The sequence below is a fragment of the Vicugna pacos genome, chromosome 5 (genome assembly GCF_048564905.1).
Source record: "Vicugna pacos chromosome 5, VicPac4, whole genome shotgun sequence".
NCBI classification, from domain to species: domain Eukaryota; kingdom Metazoa; phylum Chordata; class Mammalia; order Artiodactyla; family Camelidae; genus Vicugna; species Vicugna pacos.
This window is the reverse complement of record NC_132991.1, coordinates 33,212,809-33,230,023: the sequence shown is the minus strand read 5'-3', so window position 1 is coordinate 33,230,023 and position 17,215 is coordinate 33,212,809. Positions and strand designations below refer to the sequence as shown.

Sequence of the window (17,215 nt, the reverse complement as noted above, 5' to 3'; positions counted from 1 at the left end):
TGTCTCTCTATGCCTCAGTTTCCTCATCTGTAAAATGAGGTAATGGTTCATATTGAACAGAGGTTTACAGCCTAGTGAGAATGCACCTAAAATGTCCAGCACAGTTTCTGGGCACAGGAATTCACCAATTGGTAGCTGTTGCTCTTCAGATTAGGTCAAATGCTACAAGAGTCCATTCTTATTCCCTTATTTAATGTTACTTAATTAACATTAAATCATTTAATGTTACCAAGTAGTTTATGACTGCTTTCCCAATTGACCTTCTGCCAAGTGCCAAAGAAAATGTTCTTTCCCACTGTATGTGAATGTATTTATGGATTATATATTATATGGATTATATGAAAATTAAATCCTCAAGCTTCTCTATTTAAGGGTTCCTTGCTGAGACCCTCTGTGCTACAGACTAGTCACAGTGGAAACCATTTTGCTGGCATGGAAATGAAAACAAGGCTACAGCAAGAGCTGGTATTCAGGTGAGTTGTAATTGGTCTTGGTTTTTTTTCCATGTCCTGAAGTGCATCCGGTCTCACTGCTGGCATTCCTCCATCTCCGGCCTGTGTAACTCTTCACAGGATGGTACCCAGTGGAACCTCATAAAGAGTATTTTCCATCTTTCTAATACAGCTACTGTTAGTATTGTAATAATTAAATTATGATGATCATAAATAAATATTATCAGTCCTCTGCATTATTTCATTTTAAATCTCAAACCACCAGCATCTCTTCCCCTTTTTATAGAAGAATAATTGAAATCATGGGAAGACTAGTCCATGATTATACTGTTACTAAATGGCAGAGTTAGGACTCAAACTCTGGTCCAGTCTGGCTCCAGAAATAACTAGTCAGGAAGTCTTAAGTCCACAAGAATAAAAGCAGCTGAAAGTAGATGTGACATTTTGTGGAGGCAGGCACTTCTGCCAGACAACATAACTATGCTGTGTTTAGTACATAAATAAGAAATAGATAAGAGTAAAAACCATAGGGAAAAAAACACATTTGCATGGCACTTTACAGTTGGTAAAATACTATTATGTACATAATTAAATTAAATCTTTAGCATGCAGCCTAAACTAATCTGGTTCTACACCAACGATCCATGCTTTGGAATATCTGTATAACATGAGATATCCACCCCCGACCCCAGTTAAGGGCTGTATTAATTTCCTGTGGCTGCTATAACAAGTTACCAAAAGTTTTCCTTAACATTTGTTCTCTTGATTTATCTCTCACTTTTGACTATGAACAGAAAGAAGACATCAGGCCATACCTTCAACACCTTGCTTGGAATTCTCTTCAACTAAATATCCAAGTTCATTGCTTGCAAATTCTGCTTTCCACACAACTGTAGGACACAATTTAGCCACACATTCTGCCACTATATCACATAGATCACCTGTCTTCCAGTTCCCAACAATGTGTTCTGCATTTCCTTCTGGACCCTCACAAGAAGCACTTAGAATGCTCATATTCCTACCAACATTCTGTTCAAGACAATATATGTATCCACAAAACTGATAGAAGCTTTCTTTACTGTGTTCCTCACTTCCTTCTAAGCCCTCTTCAATGGCATCTTTAACACCCATATTTCTACGACAGTTTCTTCAAGGCAGTCTAGGCTTTGCCTGTTATGCTTCTCAAAATTCTTCCAACTTCTCCCCATTATCCATCTCTTTGGATAGTACTTGGATAATACTTCCACATTTCTAGGTATTTATTACAGCAACACTCCACTTCTTGATACCAAAATCTGTATTAGTTTCCTGTGACTGTCATAAAAAATTGTCACTAACTTCATGACTTAGAACAACAGAAACATATTATTTCACAGCTGTGGAGGCCAGAAGCTGAAATCAAGTGTCAGTAGGACCGTACTCCCTTCAGACGCTCTCAGGGAGGTTCTGTTCCTTGCTTCTTCTAGCTTCTGCTGGTGTCCTTGACTTGTGATTGTATCACTCCAGTTTCTGCCTCTGTCTTCACAGCACCTTCTCCTCTGTGTCTCTGTGGGAGAATTCTGTCTGGCTCTCATTTATAAGGACACATATCATTGCATCGAGGGCTCATCTAGATAATTCAGGATAAACTCCTCCTCTCAAGATCCTTAACTTAATCATATCTTTTCCCATGTAAGGTAATATTCAGTTTCTAGGGGTTAGGAGGGAATATATTGGGGGGGGCATTTCTTCCAGCCTGCCACAAAAGCTTATTAAGTTGAAGTAAGAAATCGACTCTTTTTGGAAGGAGAGAGATGACATATCTATTAATTTTTTGAAAATATGAGTGACTTCTCCACCCTTCAACAAAAGGTAGGTTTACTTTGAATTAACAGAATTATTAAAGTAAGGGAATAATTTTTTAAACTATAGGCTTCTTTGAAGTTTAGGAATTTGCACATTGAAGACCATGAGAGTGTTAATCAGTGATACCAAATTATGAATTATAATATTGAACTCAGTTATAGAAAAAAAATAATTAGAAAAAAGGGAGGAAATAATATGAAAGAAGGGGTTTCCAAGCATTAAATATTGTAGTATTTGGTTGCATAAATGCCAACAGTTCCAACAATTAAAGAACAATTTTGTATTAGACAAACTTTAAACTCTGGAATTATTTTCACAAAGCAGACAAATTCTCTAATGTAAGAGTCCAATTCTCAGCATCTCAAAGACCAGAGCATCAAAGACCAGAAATCACGAGAGTAAAGTTTCCCAGGGGGGAATGGGTGGGGATAGAGTACAATGAATTAAAAAGTAAAATGTAGGTAAATGGTGTGGTCCCAGCCTATCTTCCCAACTGCCTACAGGTCATTCTACTATCCTCCCACACAATGCACTTAGCCACCTAGGCCTTCTTTTATTTCTTTGAAAGATGTTAAACTTCTTTCAGCTTTTATTATTTCCTGAACTTCTAGCACTATTGCTACCTTCCCCAGGCCTACATACCTGGCTGACTCTGTTCATTTATATATTAGCTTAAATAAATATTCCCTCTATAGAGAAGCCCTCTCTGACTACAGTCTAACAGCTAACCCTCCTATAATTCTCTATTATGGTCAACTGTATTTCTGCAATAGCATTAATTTATTGATTTTATTTCCTTATCTTCTACATCCAGAATTTCTTGATGGCAGGGCAAATCTGCTTACTTATTAGAGTGTCACAAGCTTCTAGCACGGTTGCACCTAATCAGTATTTGATAAATATGTATTAAATGGGTGGGTGGATGAATTAATGGAGATACAGTAGAACTTAAATCAAAATTTTAAATGGTGGAAGGAGAGAGATTTTCCTGTGAGGTAGAAAGAAAAAGGTGGTCATGTATACAGATAAGCTTTTGCATATGGGATGAGAAGTTGAAAGGAAATGTAGTTCATATTGGAGGAAAGGTTATTTGCTAATGTAATAGAGTAGGGACTTGAGAAGAATTGAAAGTATTTGTGACAAACAATGGGAGAGAGTACTGGCCAGCTGCCCATAAAAGGATTTCTGAGGGGCATTGAACATTTTCCTGAATTTGGAGATCTCTAAATTTTAGTCAAAATACAAGTGTATTCCACCAATGTCTGTCAGTCTGGGTAGAGAAGGAGATAAAGCAGATTACTGGATTAATCTGGTCTAGGGGTCATCAGAGAAAATGAGATAGAAAGAAAGGTGGTAGAGGATTTTGAAGGTACTGATGTAGTACTAAGGTTAAATGTTCCATCTTGGGCTCTAAGTTGGGAAAGAAGAAGTAAAAGGAGTTTATTACCTGAGTGAAAGGAAGAGTATAAAAAACATCAGTGACCTCCTACAACTTCCTCATCTCTAATTTCTTAGTGTAAAGGAATGAAAAGTGCACATTTCACACTTACATACTCTTTATTATATTTGGTCCTGAAAAAAAAAAAAGAAATCAATTCTAAAAAAGAAGGGTCAACTACAGAAATTCTGCCTGAGCCATCGGAACCAACAAGCCTTGCTGTGAATGAAGCTCTAGAGTTGCTTTATTATTAAAACTTAGTTGACTTTAGAAACATCTAGTTACAAATGAAAATACATTGGGGAGAGTTAACTAAGCAGACTAAAGCAGATGAATCTTCTCATGTTATAAATCAGTAGATTTTGGGGGTCTCTTTTAGAAGAAAGTTCTAAGAGACAATATTAGCCAGTCTGAAATTGGAGGTTGAAAGAATTCTCAGAGATTTGAGAGTCTGGGGGAAGGCACCTCCATTCACTGAGTATCTGCTCCTCCATTCCTCTCAACCTGTCATGAGGACTTAATTTCACCATAAGGAATCTGTACGAGTAGATCATAAAGGATTCCACTAGATCCACAAAAGGATTTCTATCCCAGGGAATAGTACCTCTGCCAGTTACTGATGCATTTAAAAGGAATCACGTTGAAGATGACCCTGTGGAAGATTATGTTGTCCAGATCATATTGGTGCTGGCAAAAAGGGGCAGAATTAAAAGATGGGGAAGTCAGGGCACAGAAGGAGATGTGAGAAGCTTCAAATACAAAGTCAGAGTGTGTCTTGGTTTGAGTGGCTGAGATGTCAGGCCTCTAACATTTACAGGTGCCTGGTTTCCTGCATTACTAAACAGCCTATTCACGATTCCAGGTGTCTAGAAGACTCAGCATGCTTGTTTTGTTCAAAGGCTCAGTGCATCAGACCAGAAAAGCTTTCAGCCTTATTACTTCTTACATCATTCTTACATACCAGCTGTCATCTACTGCCCACAGTTTGTAAAAAGTTTCAAGTGATCCTACACTGACCCAACTGAAGCAATTTCCTTTCCTCCAATTTGCCCATTGGAAATCTTTCTGCTACATTAGAAGGAAGCGTTGTAGCTCAAGTAAGGTCTAACTTAAAGGCAAGATAGCTCTGGGTTTGTAATCTTTTTTGAGGTTAAGAGGCCATATGTTTATTATATATGCCCATTCGTGACACGAGGTATTTAGGGTCTACAGGCCACATGCGACACTGAAAAATTAACCCCATGTGTTGGAGGGAGATCTAGATTTAGATTACTATAGTCAATCCAAGCACTGAAAACAAATGGGGACTCTAATGTGTGGGTTCCTCTGTCCTGCACATAGCTGATACACTGCTGGGCTTGAGAAAGATGACAAGGGACTAAGAATTGAGATCTTTCTGACACTTAGCTGCATGACCATGGGCAAGTCACATAACTTTCCAGACCTCAATTTCCTCACTTTCACAATGAAGATAACAATGTCTTCATCACTGAATGTCTGTGAAGATTTGATGAGATAATGGAAATAAAACTACTTTGTAAGCTCCATGGTTAAAAAAAAAACAAACCCTTGTGAAGTCCTGTGATTATCCACAATGCGGACACTCACACTTTGGACGCATTGGCCTTTTCGCAGGCAGTCCTTTAATCCAAATCTATCAAGGGCTCATCGCTTATCAAGAGACTCAGCAAGTGATGTGTTTTGCCTCCTTGGCTTGTACGTGCTGAAGGCCCCGCCACTAACCTGACTTTAATGCAGCCTGTTGAATAAAGAAGGTTTTACATCAGAAGATTGAGGGAATGATAATATTCCCTCATTTCTATGAATTTTTCATTTTACTCTAAAACAGTCAAAATGGACTATGTGGGTCAAGTCTCAGTCTTAGGTTTGAACAGAAGGTCGAGGAGAATGTTTTCTCAGCTTCTATTTGCAATTCAACTGCTGTCTCTGTGCGAGCCTTCAGGGGCCTTCCCTCTCCAGGCTCCGGTATCTTCCAGAGGATCAGAAAGACCTTCGAGTTACTGCAGCTTCTTTTCCTCTCACTGATAAGAGGGTATAGTTATTTAAAAAGTTTTACTTTTATGTTTTGTTCTTTCTAAGGTGGACCACTCTGACATTTAGTGAGAATCACCTGACTACTAAGTCAGAAGATTTCAGTCACACTTACCACCCTGACTCCAAAGGCCTTCACCAGCTGAAGCTGAATCCTGAGGCGACCGTATCCCCATCAAAGCTACTGGACTCAGGCTTAGAAACATAAACCACTAGCATCGACATTCGCCACTTCAACCATAGTCTATTTTGAGTAGGCAGCTGTCAGGGTGAGGTTGGGAAGGGAGAGAGAGGAGCAGGAGGGGCTGTGACATGGCAGAAATAATTCTGCGTGAACGTTAGGGCACCTTGGGGGTAGTTCTTTCTCCCGGAGTCTGTGACCTTGGGCAAGTCACTTCCCTCCTCGGATGTCTCTGTAATGTAAGGGATGGGATTAGAGAGCTTTTGCATCTAGTATTCTGTGATTCTCTATGCAATTTTAGCTTCATTTACCCATAGGTGCATCCCTCTGGGTCATGAGACCCCTGAGAAAATACAAGTTAAGTTGTTTTTGGCTTTAAATCTTCTGACGTTCTCCCACTGCTTCTCAGAAGAACCTTAGCAAGTGATCTGGACTCTGCTTAATGCCATGGTCTCATTTTCACTCTCACTGCTCTCCCCTAACCCACGTCTGAGTTCTCTCAGTTTCTCAACGGGTTACTCTTTTCATCCCCTGTTCCTACGTTTCGAATTTCCTACCCTTTCAGGTCACAGCTCAAACCCTCCTGCCCTCTTTCAGGTTCAGCCTTTCTCCCCCTTGCCCGAGTAGGTCCCTGGGCTTCCGAAGAATAGTTTGCTCTACGTGCCTTGAAGGCAGGAACTCGTGCTCAGATGCTAGTCTGCAGAATAGGTAGGAGCCTGGAGATATTTGTCCACTGCTGAGCTCTGGTTGTTGGGCAGTTTTAAAGAATCACCTTTGCTTAGTGCTATGTAGAAAATGATTTCCTAGAAATTTTCTCCCTGACAAGGGACCTGACATGCAAAACTCATTCCTCTCCCATACTTCTGACCTTCTGTGTATACAGAAGAGAGATGTTTGAATTTCTGCTAAAGGCATATGATTATAAGGATTATAAGGAGGAGCTGTAGCCACTGGAAAGAGCACTAGAATTAGAAGTCAGAAGATTTTCTTTTGAATCCGAGATCTGCTGCTGGCTTGCTGGGCCAGCAGATCTATCATTTGTTTTTTTTTTTAGAGCCTCACTTTTCTCCTCTGTAAATCATTATGAGAGATAGTATGTCTTTCATAGTGCTGCTGTAAAGACTGGTTAGAATAAACACACACACACACACACACACACACACATGTAAAATCGATACACACACACATCCCACTGCCTGAAACATAACTAAGCACCTTTTTAGTGAGGCTCAGCAAGGGAGAGAGTGCCCTTATTCAGAGAACCTTGGCAAGCCCGAGAGAGGTGGAGGTGGTGGTGGTCGCTATGCGGGCAGAGCTGGCGGGGTCCGGGAGAGAGCCAGAATTAATTGCCACGTGAGGACAAATCAGAAGACTAAGGGTTGGAGCTCAACCCTGCCATTCATGAGCTGTAAGTCCTTGGGCAAGTTGCCTTTGGCTGTGCTTTTTCCCCCTCATCTGTAGCACTTTATCAATCCAGCACAGCTATTGTAAGGATCAAAGGCGATGATGTATGTGAAGGATGAAAGGCTCCAGCTGCCCAGCTTGTGAGAGGCATTGAGCAAACAGACGTGGGTTGGACTGAACTGCCGCCATCTGAATTACCTGCCACCATCTGAAACCTCGGCTTCCTCTGTAAGTCTCAGTTTCTCTCTAGGTGATGCTGGGACGGCGACAGTATCTGCCTTGAGGAATGGTTTTAAGGAACAAATGAGAAGGCAAGTCTTAAAGGCTTCTAAATACTGAATGTCTCTGTATTGCTCCTTCTCACACATGTCCATGTAACAACATTTTAGAAGTGGAGTCAATTTAGAAGATATTTTAGTTTAGAATAATATAGTTTTTTTTAAACATGGGGGGGGACTCTAAAAAGCTCCTTTCATTCTGAAAACAAACAACAAAACAGAGCTTTTAAATATTGCTATTTTTCCCAAATTTTCTGGCCCTTGAGCAAAAAATGTTCCCTTCCTGAGAGGTTGTGCTCTGAATGGCTCACCCAGAACATTCCAACAGGAAGTTATTTTCTGGAACAGGAGTACCCAGGGCAATATCACTGCAAGAATTTAATAAAGAATTTTATGATGGTTAAACTGGGCCCTGAATTAGATGTGTAAAAATGAAGTATACACAGTTTGAAATTTCTACATTTACTAATTCCTCTTTCCCATAAATATTTAGACCATGTCAATGTAGGTCTTTGGCAGTATTTAGGAGACAAAGTCACTAATTTGCTTAACAGGTCTCAGTTTTACATTAATTAGGCACTGCTTAACTGTTTAGTAGAAGTGTGTTTTATGTCCTGTGATTCTCTTTCTCCTTATCATTCCCCTAGTTATGGGGAGAGTTTGATAAGTTAAAGTATCAAAAACTCTGTAATCAACTTTTGGCCACATTTAACCTTTGTTTTGTTACGGTCTAGCCTGCACCTTTTAAACAAATTTTGCTTCATATTTGCGGCTCTCAGATATTAACTTTTTTCATGAAATAGCACACTGTGCTCTAACACACATGAACACACAAATGTACATGAATGTGTACACACATACACACACAATTCAAAAGCAACATGGCATTGTGTAACACTCACAGGGGCGAAAGCAGGAAATAACCCATTTAAATCCACCCTGTGGGGTTTTTTTTCCCCTGCTGTTGTTTGGTTTCTCAGGGAAGTCTCATAGCTTCTCTAGCCAATTTTAGATAATGTTCTCTTATCACTGTTAGTCACAAAAGCAGTCTCCTGTCACCAATTAAATTTTAATCCTATTAAACTAAGGATTGAACTACATTTAACTGTAAAGTTTCTCTTGTCTCCCAGCCTGATACACATTTAGAAGCCTGAAGTTTGGAAGGCTATGTGGTCAGTTTGTTTTCTCTCTTCTATCTCCTCCTTCTTCTCCTCCTCCTTTCCTCTCCCCCTCTTTCTCCAGTAATTCATTAGTTGTGGTTTTTGACCTCACTACGATTGGGAGGGTAGGAGAGAGGTGGAAATTAAGGTTCTAGAAAGGTTTTGCTCCCCCCCACCCCCCGGTAATTTGGTCTGGTTTGTGGCAAACACAACGTGCTATCTTTTGCTTTCCACATGTACGGAAAGAAAACTCTCTTTAGCTGTGTAAGAAGGAATCAAATTATTGGTTGACAGTCCTAGCTCTGGGCTAAGAAAACAGTCCAATTTTAATTGCTTTATTGAGGGGCCTGCCAGAGTACTGTAGGAAACACAGAGCATTAAATTAAACAATCGTGTGACCTCATGACGACACAGCAGTACTAGAGGAGCATGCTGTAACTCTTCCTGTCCTCCAAAACACTAACTGCTGGCAGCAAACACTTCTTGAGTCATTTTTCTCTGAATCCAGATTCAGGAAGTACACTCTTAAAATAAGTTCATTTTTGGAGTTTCATCTTCACTCTAGCTGCAGGCCACAGGACAGATTTCTCTAAGTAGAATTGCCCCACATTTCCAGTAGAGTGGACCATGTTTTAGCAAAATCTGTTTGTGTGTATTGATTATTGCTGGTTGAAACAAACTACAATAATTAAGAGTAAGAACTGTGAGGATTTGCTTTTTATAAAGAAAGGATTAAATATGGGCATTTAAAATGACTGTCAAAAAGTGTTTTAATTGAAGCATACTTTATAAGCAAATATTCTAGGCAAAAATGAAATTGTATTTTACTTACTGACATAAAACATTCTTATAAATAAAATAAGGGAATTTTCATCCACTGAAAGCCAAACATTAAAATTACAAACCAAGCAGCAACAAAAATATGAATTAACAAATAAACATGAATTAGTGACTAGATTGTAGTATTAGAATAGGAGGTATTTACCTTAAACCAGACAGTAACATATTCCATTCATTCAAAACGAAAAATTAGGAAGTCATTATTAATTCATAAAAAGACTCCTTGCCAGCCTAATTTGAATAGTTACATACCATTTATTTTTTAATAGTATCAATTTTCAAAAATCATTTCTGAGAAACTTATCTTTAAAACCATATCATGTAAACTTGTATCTTTTGAGTGCACAGCACTGTGCTCAGAGATAAGGGGTTACAAAATAAAGTAAAAGACAGAGTTTCCTTCTGAAGCTTAGAACTTCACTGGGAAGGCAAACCAGATTCTCAAGGCTCTAGTTAGTCAAGAGCACACAGCAAGGAACATCTCAGTAACCATGAGTGCATTAAGGGTCATTGGAATTTAGAGATTACAGTCAAGTCATGGTGCAGGGGGAGGTAAATTACAGTTAGATTTTGAGCAATGTCAGGTTAAAATGTTCAGGGGGAGAGGTGAGGACTATGCAAGGTGAAGATGGTAGTAGGCTGTGGGAAGGGACCTGTTAAGAAAAACATCAGTGGACAGTAATAAACATGATGTGTAGAGAAAGATAGTGAGGCTAACTTTCCTTCTTCTGAGGGCCCACATTGGCGAGCATGTCATGTGCAGCAAGTTACAGCCACACAGCAAGGGGCAGAAATCTGGGTGGCACTGAAAAAGACAGTGAGAACAATGCTGATGACAGAAAGGAGTTTCTATGCTTTTGGAAAAGGCCATGATTGCATGTCACCATCTTAGAAATGATTCTTTGGAACTCAAAAGAAAAGGAGAGAAGAGCAGGTTTGGAAAAGAGTGATTTTAGAACAAGTACAAGTGAAGTTGTCCTGGGAATCCTGCTTCTCTCCCCTCTTTCTTTATCTCAGCTTCATCCTAGCATGTCAGTTAAATCATCCTTAAGAAGATATAAACTAGTACCTACTAAGGATCTTTACTGAGGGGAACTGAATTTAAACAAGCATAACTAGCAAATCTATGGTTTTTACCTTGCTTTGGTTCAATGTATTATTCAGCAGCCAGTTGTGATATGCCAGTTACTGTGTTAATCAGTCCGTTAAGATGGATTTGGGGGAAATGAAAAAAGCAGTAAGGGAGATACTCCCTAGAACTCTTAAAATGTAAAGTTTTCAGTGGGTTGCTACTGTAGTTTATCTTAAAGCCTGTCCTGTGTTCTTATAGTTCTTTCTTTCTTTCTTACATGTCTCTCTCATACATGTATTCTTATTATATTCTATAACAATTCCTCTCCATGCTGACTTTTTAAATTTGTTATCTTAAAAAATTCATTGTGTATGTTCTTACAAGCATCTCATATACTTTTTTTTTAGCAAGGCTGAAAAAAAATCAAAGTAAGAAAACTTTAAATCATGCCAACTTGGTGAGTCAAATATTTTTCATTTGTATTTTCTCCCAACCTTTATCCATAGAAACACATAATTTGCACATATTTGTAGTCAGAGTGTTTAGGTAAAAGAAAAAAAAATAATTTATTCTCTTTCCAGTAAGAGTGGCACAAAGGGGTTCTGTACATAGGCTCCCTGGTGGCTAAACTGTCCCCTCCTTCGGTAGAGTAGAGCATCAGGTAGGCAGCTTGCCAGGAGCACCTATATTTAGCCAAGGTGGGTTGTGTGATAAGAGGGAGGGGACCTGGCCACACGCTGTCTGACTCATCCTCTCAAGCACACGTGTCACTTTCTCCTACCGTTGGACAGCCTCCTTCAGAAGACAGAGCCTGACTGTAACGCTCCTGGGCAGGAGCTCTTACTTTTCACAGACCAAATTTCAGAAAGTAACAAGCACTAAGAGCCATCAAGCCTTCAATAAATCACGTGGACGATAACATTATTATTACCTGCTTTTGGCTCTCACACAATTGCCCTTTCTCTGGTTTGGAACTGCAGCCTGTGCTTCTGTGCAGCGTCTGATTCTTCCCCCAAGCCCTGTAGCAGTCTGCCAGGCCATGGAAGGGATGTTAAAATAAAGCTACTTTACTACTTCATTCTCTGGCATTTTGTGTTCAAAGTTGGCATACATAGTATATGGCTGTATGGTATATGCTATACAGGGTATGTATAGTAATATGCCATACACAGTGTGGCATGTATGGTATTTGCCATATACTGGATTTTTGGATATGCCATGTGTAGTGAGTATATATATAGTGATATAGGATATCATAAATATACATCATACACATGATATGTGATATACAGGATTTCATATTGGAGTTGGTCCAACATAATTTTGTGGATCCTTTTTGGTGGTAATTGGAAGAGATGGGAAATAAACACCACAACATAATTTTGAGCATGGATTTTAATAATTTCTCTACAATTACTAGCTCTATGATCACAGACAATATAACTTCCCAGGGTGTCAGTCTCTTCATCTTTATTTTAGGTAGGTATATTTTTGTTCTCCTCAAGGCCGTGAGTTTCACCAGGTTGAGAAACATGAATGACACAGAGCTTGGTCTACACAGGTAGTTAGTGCGTGGCTGAAAACCACTTGCCAGTGGCTAAGAGCTGAAAGTGGCTAACATCACAAGGGGCTCCTCTTACCAATATGAATACAGGCACATCTGTATCTACTTCCTCCTAGTAACACTGACCACCCAGATCACAAAGAAGGTTTTTTTTTTTTTACAGAAACCAAACAAGGTCATTGTGTACATACCACGTCTGCTAAGTCTGAATCTTGACATTCCCTAATTCCAACTTCCTGGCACACATTGTCTGGCTCATGGATTGAATACCAAGGTGTACGTGGAGTTGTATTAGCAGTGAATTGCTAATGAATGTATGGCTGCAAGATACCCTCACTTATGTGTGGGCCAAACAGAGCCAGGAATCAACTGTACTTGAATCAGATCAAATGTCTGTGACTTGATCTACCTTCTTGTGATGTAGTTACAGAATTTAACTCTTTAAAAACTGGTCCATAAAGGCTCATTGGGCAGCTTTAGAGCCATGCTGCCTTGGGAAAGTGACATACTGAGTGTCCTTATTTGTTAATTTGAACCCATAATATCATCTGCTTCCTTTGTAGGGTTCCTATGAAGTTCATGTGACTTGTCTGTGGGTGCTTCATAAATGATGAAACTCTAGAAATATAAATAGTTACTATTATATGCTTGTATGTCCTGCAGGTGTTTGCTTCTTATTGGTTGATTGATTTTTTCCAACATTATTATTCCTGTATCACTGAACTCCTGAAATATCTACCATCCTTTCCTATAAAGGATATTAAATTCTAGGGAGTAGATTCACATCATTTGCCATTATGGTGATCATTACTGATGACTAGGCAGAATTCTGCTGTTTAAGATATGATTCCAGAGAGGCCAAGAAGCCTCCTTCTCTGTGTTCTTTTCCTAAATATGTTCCTGAAAAACTTGCTAATAATAAGTTCTGAAACTGGGAATTCACTTCATTGTCACTGTTTTAATGGAATTACATTTTAAGCTCTACCATTCATGTATACCTTATTAGAAATTGAGTTCATCTAATCATTTTAATAGGTTTTCAATAGAGGAAAGGAAATGGAACATGAGCTAATAGAGGCTAGGGCCAACATCTCAGAGAAATAAGTGTAGAAAGAGAGTGCAGTTGGTGAGCTGCTACTGAAGTATCTCTCTCTGTGGATGGTAGACTGTTTGGACTGTGTCTAACGATTATTGTTGCTTTAATTCTCTAGGTGACCAAAAATTACACAAAATTAGAAATAAACCTTGTCTATATAAGACCCCAAATACTCGGGGCTGAGGAAAGAGAAGAGAAATGGCTCTTACCCAGCAGGTCTTGTGTCTTCAATGGCTCTGTCCACTGGGATCAAATCGCTGAGATAGACGTTGAAATTTCCTTCTTTCCATCTTCTTTCTACCTCCTTCTCCTTTCCATGGGGAACAACTACTGGACGTCCAAACTGACCTGGAGCTTTGGGGTCCCTTGGAGAAAGTGTCACATCAATTCTTAACACACGGTGCATTCCATGGTCTTCCGGTGAAAGGGCTTTTATATGACTTTTGTTGAGTTGTGCAGGCTGGGCCTTGGCAGTTAAGTTAATTCTTGTTGGCTCAAGCCCCCCAGCTAAGCCTTGGTTGGTTTGAGACACTACTGCTCTCTGTAGAGCAACTGAAGAGAAAAATGCCTCACTTCTATTCCTGGCAATGTGACTCCCTAGGCTTTCACCCAATTCTACAGGAAACACAGTTTTGGTTTTAGAATTGGGGACCTCTTTGGTGTCTGTCTTTAGCTCCTCCTCCTTGGTTATAATCACAACATGGCTTTCAGACAAATTGAGTTTCTTCCCATCAGCCACTTTGGCTCCGTCACGCTTTGGCAAGCCTCCGAACTGTGTCTCATTAATAGATTGCTTCTTTAAGCGACTTGAATTGGCAATGAACTTGGAAAAGGGAAGGTTCTTACTGCCTTTGTGTTTATTTGCATTTAGTTCTTTGCTCTGAGTCTCAGTTTTATTTAAGGCTATGGCTTCCCTGGGTTTTGGCACTGGTGGGCTGGCAGGGGATGTCCTTTCATGTGCTACTGCCTGGGATTGCTGCTTTGATCTGTCTATTTTAAGACTGATGGTCACATTTGGGCTCCTCTCAGGTGCTTGTTTCAATGGGCCACTGCTGAGATGATGACTCTTCAGGGCCTCCTGGTTTATACCGACAGGTCCTGTGTATGTAGATATTTTGGGCAATGCAGTTCCCCTTGCTGCTATGAATGGGGTTTTCTGAGCCCCCTGAGCTGTCGTTTGCTTTGGTGTCACATGGTGAGAGGAATTCTCAGGTCTGATGTCTCGCCCCTCTGTCTTCCACTTAGTAGAAGTCACTGAGGGGGTCTGCAGATACACAGGACGCCACAAAGGCGCAACCTTGCCCCTTCCGTGGGCATTCTGCATTTTTCTTTCCTTCTGGGTTTGGTCCAAATCATCCTCAACCTTGAGCTTACTCTCCTCAGTCTTTCTAAAGTTCTCTTTTCCCCACACGCCCTTCCCATGTCCCTTCAGTGGGGGCTTCATCTCTTTTATGCTGCTGTAAAGGATCTTCACTTGGTCTGGCTGAGCCCTGAACCCTGTCCTCTCCCTCCGGACGATGTCTTCCTTCAGGACCCGAGTGTTGATCTCACTGAATGAGAGACGGAGAGCTGCCATGTCAAACAGCAGCCAGATGACAGAAGCTACAAATATAAATGCTAGGACTCGCCCACTTCCTCGGAAAAACTTTCGGATCTTGTTCATGGTACAAAGGCTTCCTTTGCAGCCTGCCCTCCCTCTGAGCCTGCTTACCTTGAGTGGAGAGGGAGCTGAGGTAGCAGCAGCAGCAGCAGCAGAGTTGCCAGAAAGCGCCCCCCTCCCCTGAACACAGCAGGAAACAGCAGTCCAGGGGGAAAGCTCAGCTCCTACCGCTTGTCAGTCTGCCTGCGTGGCATTTCACAGCAGAGCATCCGTGTCTGCTCCTGCTGGCCCCTGGCTAAGCCCTGCTCAACATTGCTCTTAGGCCACTCTAGGAGCAGCGGATTCCAGCCACCGGACAGTTCAACATATCACTTGTCCTATCTCCTTGAGCCCATGTCCACCTTCCTACAAGCCCAAGAAAAGGTGGGGGCCGGGCTAGGGCTGCTGCTCTCTCTCCTCCCAGTTCTCAGTCTGCACGCTGTAACTCAACACCACTTCTCATAAGGAAAACATTTCAAGCCATTACCCAGAAAACTTCGTTCAGCTCTCACCTTCCGTGTTATGTGAGAGTGTGTGTTTTCAGGGCAATTAAAAGGAAAGAAAGCTATCTAACTCGGAGGGCATGTGTTCCTGGTTTGTAACCCCACCTATCCCATTCCTGCTTATTAACCCTGTTGTACCCAGGATGATTTGTCCCAGCAATTAATCACTGACCTTAATGTTTCTGCTTTGAGAGGTTACAGGTTAAAGAAGGGGCCAAGTATAACCTCAGTACCAGAGATGGATTTAGAAGTCTTCTTTGAAGCAGGTATCAAAATGTTTCTTTGTCTTACAACATTTTGTTTTAAATGAGTGCATCTACTCGTATTATTCGATTCAGTGGACATAAACTTAATTAGTTATATTGCTGTAAATATTTCTAAACACTCTAAGTTTTGGTACTTATCTCCTCACAGACATAACAACAGTTTGCAGGCTGTACTAGGGCGGGAACCAGACTCTGAGCGGCACTGGTGGACTGGTAGAACCTTGATTCCCCCACAGGTTTTATGGTAGAATCATTCCGAAGAAATTCCCATAATTTGATTAATTGATGGGAGAAGGGGGTGAAGATGACAGTTGGTCTGTACTGTATTTTTAAGAAGCTCCCCAGGTCTTTCTAATGTACAGCCAAAGTTGAGATATCCTGATCTAGAATAAAATGCCTCAGCGTTATTTTTGGGGTTTTTGAATACTGGCCAGAAATTTTGTGAAATTAAAACCTAGTAATAACTAGACATTCTTATAACAACTGAATCAGAATCTGCATTTTAACCTCATCTACTATAAACATCAGTCATACAATTTGAGAAGCACTATTTTTTGAGGATCCTGAGTGATCTGCAGACAGTGATGCCACTTATTAGTCTAGTGTTCAGAGGGGTGTAGCATCCCTGATTTGAGATAAACTTAGGCTCCCAAAGTCTTAGGAAGGTAAGAAGGAAAGAATCCTCTATACATATGCATTGCTTTCTGAATTTGGCCTCTAAGTTTGTACTTTGCCCAAGGGAGGGAACCCAGATAAATGCAGCTATGGTAACATGTTTCTTGAATCTAATTCCTCCTTTCATTCAGTATCTGCTCACTCTGATTTGTAATATCCACATGGATGGCAGCACTGGTAGCTTGGCCATTTTCTCCACACATCCCTGCCTTGATTTATCCATCCTTCCAATATTTGTTGAAGATGTCCAATTGGTCAAGCCGTGTTAGGTGTCGAGGCATATTGAATAAAAGGACATGGTTCTTGTCTTTGAGATTTCACAGCCTATCAGTTGACACAGTTAGGCATATACACACACACAATAAGTAATACAAGAGAATCACCGTGGAATTCTATGGGGGAAGTAGCAGAGTTTTCGGATGCATGGACGATTTTCAGAGAAGCTGTCCCTAGATTTGAGGGATGAATAAGAACATAATTATCTCTGTTCATACTGTGGTCTGAGAAAAGAAATAGTTGGGTGGTTAAAGGCAGATAAATTAGTGAAAACATAGAAGTGAAGAGAGAGTATAGTACCTTATGAGAAGCACAAGTCTCTAAGAGTATAGTACCTTATGGAAACACAGGCTTGTGTGTGTGTGTGTGTGTGTGTATATATACCCGATATTCCCCAAACTCTTTGCTAAGCTCGCTCCATTGAATCTCACTCAACCTTCACAACAATTCAGTGGAGAAGATATGATAATGATA

At 40.4% G+C, this 17,215-nt stretch overlaps 1 protein-coding gene across 1 annotated transcript in view; it reads right to left on the bottom strand.

The window, feature by feature from the left end:
* GALNT5 (polypeptide N-acetylgalactosaminyltransferase 5) overlaps window positions 1-15,527 on the bottom strand; it is a 33,370-nt gene extending 17,843 nt beyond the window's left edge. The window contains exon 1 of the mRNA XM_006196180.3: window positions 13,592-15,527. Coding sequence (XP_006196242.1) covers window positions 13,592-15,045 — 1,454 coding nt within the window. The 5' untranslated portion in view covers window positions 15,046-15,527. The remainder of the gene's footprint in view (window positions 1-13,591) is intronic.
* Window positions 15,528-17,215: the final 1,688 nt, after the last annotated feature.